The sequence below is a fragment of the Phodopus roborovskii genome, unplaced genomic scaffold (assembly GCF_943737965.1).
Source record: "Phodopus roborovskii unplaced genomic scaffold, PHOROB, whole genome shotgun sequence".
NCBI classification, from domain to species: domain Eukaryota; kingdom Metazoa; phylum Chordata; class Mammalia; order Rodentia; family Cricetidae; genus Phodopus; species Phodopus roborovskii.
Window position 1 is genome coordinate 5,739,182 of NW_026126611.1, and position 5,819 is coordinate 5,745,000.

Genomic DNA, 5,819 nt, shown 5'->3' on the forward strand with positions numbered 1-5,819 from the left:
AGAAACACATATGTTCTCCACAGACGTATGGTTTTTTTCCTTCCCACATGGGGGAGGCTTCCCTTTAATGCTAACGTTGCCTGTCCACACCAAGTTTGAAGCAAAAAAAAATATAATTCGGCCTGAGATACACACCAAGTCTGAAAATATATTGCGAACAGTGTTTGCATTTGAGTCTCACACTTGAAGAGTCTTGATTTGACTCCGATCGATCCCTCACTATTCTCTCAAGTCACTTATAAAGCGGCTGCCAACTCTTTTAAGTGTGGACACAATTGACTCTCCCTTTAAATGAAAAGACATCTCCCCCCCACCCCAAGACAAGTCTAAGGTTCCGAGATGGAATGAAAACTGACTGTGTATGCATTTGACTCCCAGCCACAGGCACAGTTGGAACTGAATTCACAAGTGGGACATCATTATTCCTTTACCTCTAAATTCTAAGGAAATCATCAACCATGTTTTTTTTTTTTCCTTCTGAAGTAAAGAGTCTGTGATTACAAGGGTCCGCTGAAGGAGGGAACCAAAATATCCGGGGTCTCAGGACCACAATGTGACTTTCCAATAATACAGCCAGGTTCTCACAATGTGTCGTAGATGGGTGATTGGTTATTACTTAGGGAACTATGCCAAGCCTGGGGGCCAGAAGCTCAAAGGCTGCAGAGGGGAGGTGGAGTGGGTGGGGTGGGGAACCACACAGGGCGCGCGAACACCACGCCTGACATGTCGGCTCTGTGAAGGCGTGTGTTTGGAGCTCAAAGGGAGCAGGGCTAGCAGCCCTCTGACTCCTCAGGACACAGCTCTCTGCTGTCTGGATCAGATGGGCTGAGCACACTTCTGTGCACGTTCCGGACCTCGGTTTGTTCATCCCGCCTCCCGGATGGGGCTGTCCAGAGAACCACCTGAGGCTCTCTTACCTCTCCCTAAACCCAATGGGTCAGAGACATTGCTCCCAACGGAAGAAAGCCTACGCAGAATCTGTGTACTTACAGGCGCTTTGCTAAACAGGCCAAAGATGATGTGTTCCCAGAAGCTTGGGTAGCATGATAAACCTTACTCATCCTATACCATACGAAATACTCTGGCTTTAAGGTTCCTTGGAAGGGCGCCACCCGGAGGAGCTGAAGCACACCGCACAGGCGTATTCCCACCAGGCTCAGCTTCTCGTGGTGTGGGCATCACCAACACGGCGTAGGTCCTCCAGGTGATGTAGGGGCCTCAGGCATTAGAACTGGAGACCTGGGCTTTCTTTTTCCTGCCACACTGATGCGTCTGTGAGCTGACAAGACAAAGGCAGGGGAAGGGGAAGTCCTTGTGAAAGATCGTGCAATGAATTAGATTACAGCGGCTCTCAACCCGTGGGTGGCGGCCCCTTGACGGGTCAAATGACCTTCCCACAGGGGTTGCCGAAGACCTTATGCACATCAGGTCGCTTACATTACCATTCATAACGGTAGCAAAATTATACTTATGAAGTAGCAACGAAAGCAATTTTAGGGTTGGGTGTCGCCACAGCATGAGGAACTGTGTTAAGGGGTCGCAGCGTTAGGAAGGTGGAGAACCATTAGAAGACAGGCTTCTGGGTACTCCTCACCAGCATGGCTTGTTTTATCAAGCACACCCGAGCAGTCTCCTAACCTTCCTACTGCAAAAGAAGCAGCTCTAGGTTTACCTTCCACATACGGTCCACACGAGTGTCTTAACATTTCTACTAAATGGCGTGGTTTGGAACCAAGCTGTGATGGGACAGAAGACCCATCCTGTCTGATTTCAGAAGGGAGCGTGCTAACAGGATTTAATGAGCTGGTGCTAGGTAGCTTTGTAGTAAATAATTATGGCCCATCTTGATTTGTAGACCTGTACATTCTACTTTGTTTTTCTTTTTAAAAAGAATTTAGATTTGTTTTCTACGTATATGGGTGTTTTGTCTCCGTGTCTGGAAATGTATGTGTATCCCCAAGGAAATCAGAAGGGGATGCTGGGTCCAAAGGAAATGAGTTACAGTTGGTAGTAAACCACCATATGGAAATTAATCAACATATAGCAAAAAAAAAAAAAAAAATGTAGATATTCCCTCCAAAACTTGATCTCTCTCTTATGTTGTCTGTCTGTCCATCCATTTGCCTGTCTGTGTCTGTTTATCCCTCCATCTACTTATTTGTCATCCATGTATCTGTCTTTATCTTTATTTCTAACTTACGTATCTATTGAGTAATCAGTATCACATTTTTATCTAATTTGTATGTCTCATCATTTATCTTTATTCCCATCAATAATCCAGCTCTTCTTCTATTTTTTAATCTGAAAATGTGTTCCCATGTAGTATTGTTGGTTTCCTTGGAAACGAAGCTCCACCCATTGCTTGCAATTCCCTTTGTGATGGACCTAGAGGAACATCTGTGTCATTCCATAAGACAGACGCTCCCTCTTATCTCAGAGGCTGGCCCATAGTCTGACGCATCTCCGTCTTTCTTTCCATCAGTTCCTCTCTGGGCTTCGTCTCCGGCTCAGCATCAGCTCCTGGTTTAAATCACCTCTGAGTTTTAACACCTTACTAGGAAATGCTTCTCAGTCACGTTTTAAAAATAGCCCATATTCTTTTTATAGCTCTACGTTCTTCTGCATTAAACCTTTTAATCTTTTGGATGCTTTGAGGTTAAATTAAAAGAAGACTGTAACGCCGCTTCACTTTCGGATAATCAATGCCCCATGGCTTAACGTGGCTTTCATTTAGGGAGTGTTGATTCTCGAGTAGTACCTGCCAAGCTTTTCTACGTCGTCCACTGTCTCCGGCAAGGCGATGCCCTTGGTCTCAGGCAAAAGCATCACGAGGCCACCACAGACAGACGCCAGGACACCTGCCAGAGCGGGAGAGACATGACCGTCTAGGAACACACAGACTGACCCCTTCCCGCCTCTACGTTCACTCTCTGACCTCACCTGCCTCCGGCAGCAGCCACATTCCCCTGCTTACCACAACCACCTTGCTGAGTTCTGCATGGCTCACAGTCCCTGTGCTCTCAGTGAACACCAACAGTCAGGTGTCATGTGACAGTGGGGACATACACGGGGAACTGCAGTGGTTTCATTGTGTAACTGACATTGATGGACGGGATGCAGGCAAACTACGGGAGCCATGACATCGCTAGCCAATGCAACCCCACCAGTGCCACCGTGTAGGCTGTGATTATGCTTGCAGCACATCTGGCTAGTTGCAGGCACCCCAGGCCTCTGCTGTTCGCCTGGACAGGAGGCCCCTGAACCCATGATCTTGAGGATTCCTCACTGCAGTGTTCAATCCACTTCCCAGGCACCTTCAGTCCGGTGTCGGAAGCACGCAAACGCTCTAACTGTCTTCTTGCGTGCGCTTCTAACCCCACACCAACCCCTGGGTACCACCTCTCTTTGCTGTTCTTTAGAGCAGAACTTCTGGAAAAAGTATTCTCTCCTGTTTCTTTTCCAATGTTGCAGACGGCCGTGTGCTGCTGAATTTCAACAACTGGCTCCCGACAGCAGAGAGCTGGCCCTTTGCTGTGCCCGTTCCCATAGTGCAGTGCTCTTGTGTGCTCATCTCAAGCTGCCGACCTGACCCCGTTGCACAATGCGCTAGGGTAAGACAGGCAGTGGCCTTCCCGTCTACAGTAACCCCACACAGGATGCACAAGGGACGTGGATGATCAGGGTCCATGCAGAAGTAATTTTGTGTCCTCTATTTTTTTTTTTTTTTTTTTTTTTTTTTTTTGGTACCAAAACATTTTTAAGACATTGAATATTTTAGGAAATAAAATTAGCTTCTAGGCCCATCTTTAAACGTAAGACAATGAAGCTAAAATTTGGTCCCTGGAAACTGATGTTTTCGTTTTTCCAGTATCATGGAAGAATTTCACAGTGTTTGAACCTAACAAAGGACGCCGGCACACGCGCTGTCTATCACAGCCTGTTAATGTAAAGTGACTTCAAGCCATTTAGCATTCTGAACGCAATGGTAATCAGATCGGCTCTTTAAGACTCAAGCAGTCATAAAAAGATGGGATGGATGTCACCAGCATCAAAGCCAGTGACCATTACAGTGACCATTACAGGTTCTGTAAGGCATGGATAAAGGGAGAGAGAGGGCTTGAGACTGTCATGTAAATGAGTCGGTCAAGCGTGAGGACCCAAGTTCCAGCTTCGAAGGAGAGTAAGAAGCTGATAGTGGAGCATGATGGTAGCATGAACTTATAATTCCAGCGTGGCCAATGGATCCCTGAGACTCACTGGCTGTCCAGCTCGGTTCAACTAGTGACTTCCGTGAGAGACCTTATAGTTCCTGAGACACAACCCCAGAAGCTGGCCTCTGGCCTCTGCAAGCATGTACACACATGTGCCTTTGCACCCACGCACACATGTGCACCGCCCCTCCACATGCGCGGACCCCACCCCCACCCAAATGAAGTCTTACCAAAGATGATCAGAGGTAGCTCTAGCCACACAGCTGCTAGTCGAAAGAGTAGAAACGGAGCTATGATCCCCCCAAAGTCACACAAGCCTGAGCAGAGGGAAACCCCAAAGTTCCTGCAGATTAAAACACGCTTTCAGATGAAAAGTTTTTTTAAAAAACAAATTCAAAATCATGAAAATATTCAGGCATACTGAATTATAGAAGTTGTGTCGATACTTTCTATATTTTCAGCTCTGAGAGCTACTACCGCCTCATGCTCTAAACAAGCCGCTCCCAATCTGTTGTGTCGGGCAGGGAGGCTAATGCGGGGGTGTCTCCAGTATTGGGAGAAGATGTTCCCCATCAGTACCTCCATAGCCTGCCAGTCAAAGCTTACTTCGGTAGCCTGCAAGGGATAGTGCATCAGGCAAGGAAACCACCTTGTCTGAGCCATGAATACTCCTTCCATAACCAGCTGCCCCAAAGCAAGATGTGCGATCATGTCAAAAAAGGCTTCCCCCCTCAATACAGGGGGCCGCTGGCAAATAGAGACCCAACTTACAGTCCAAGCAGGCATTCTAGGAGGCCCTTCCACACATCACAGCTACTGTCACAGGGCACACTTCTGTCATCAAACGTGACAGGTAACGAACGGAAGCTACAACTCAAAGCCCATTGTCTTAAGGGACTGAACTGAGCCCTGGTTAATATATCACCAACCCTGGAAACATTTGGCTATAGTTACTTAGAAGAAACGGCAACACGTATGCCAGAATTACCGTAATGTTGTCGGATACAACTCCGAATTTACCAAATAAACAATTTCAAAGGCCATGGTTATCCCTAGTCTTCCCAGGGTAGCAACCGCCGTCCTCAGCCATGGTATCCCTGTGAACAGAGAGTTTAGAAGGGGAGAGTTAGGGGTCTGATGATCTCATTAACATTTTACAAAACAATGAAGAGAGTATCCATTGGTTCCCCCACCCCAACCTAAATCCTCGATAATTTGAACACAAATGGCAAAAACCTTGCATACTTTAGACAAGTTTCATTAATACCAACTCAATAGCCAACATTTAGTGTATGGAAGATGCTTTTCTGAGTGGAGAGAGACTGTAGAAATACAAGTGCACTGGCCTTGATCTGGAAGGAAGTCTCTGTCCCCTGGGAACCATGTCTCTAGTCTGGGACCCATCTTCACTCTGTAGAGAGTGAAGCTGTTATTCAGCTAAGATGGTTTCCAGTGAGGAGGAAGGCTCTGAGAACCGGGGTGCTGGGAAAGGAACTTCACTTCCCTGTTATCCCCAGGGCGTGTGCCATTCATTATCTTCATCCCTAGCCATGCCTCTTCTTCCAGGAACTCATCCGGAGAGAGCTAGACTCGTTCACACAAACTGGC

The 5,819-nt window shown here is 47.1% G+C and overlaps 1 protein-coding gene across 1 annotated transcript in view; it reads right to left on the minus strand.

The window, feature by feature from the left end:
- Window positions 1-965: 965 nt before the first annotated feature.
- The window catches only part of Slc22a3 (solute carrier family 22 member 3), a 63,861-nt gene continuing 59,007 nt past the window's right edge, over window positions 966-5,819 (minus strand). Inside the window, exons 8-11 of the mRNA XM_051206065.1 lie at window positions 5,200-5,308; window positions 4,442-4,554; window positions 2,759-2,858; window positions 966-1,279 (exon numbers count right to left, since the gene is read on the minus strand). Coding sequence (XP_051062022.1) covers window positions 1,219-1,279; window positions 2,759-2,858; window positions 4,442-4,554; window positions 5,200-5,308 — 383 coding nt within the window. The 3' untranslated portion in view covers window positions 966-1,218. The remainder of the gene's footprint in view (window positions 1,280-2,758; window positions 2,859-4,441; window positions 4,555-5,199; window positions 5,309-5,819) is intronic.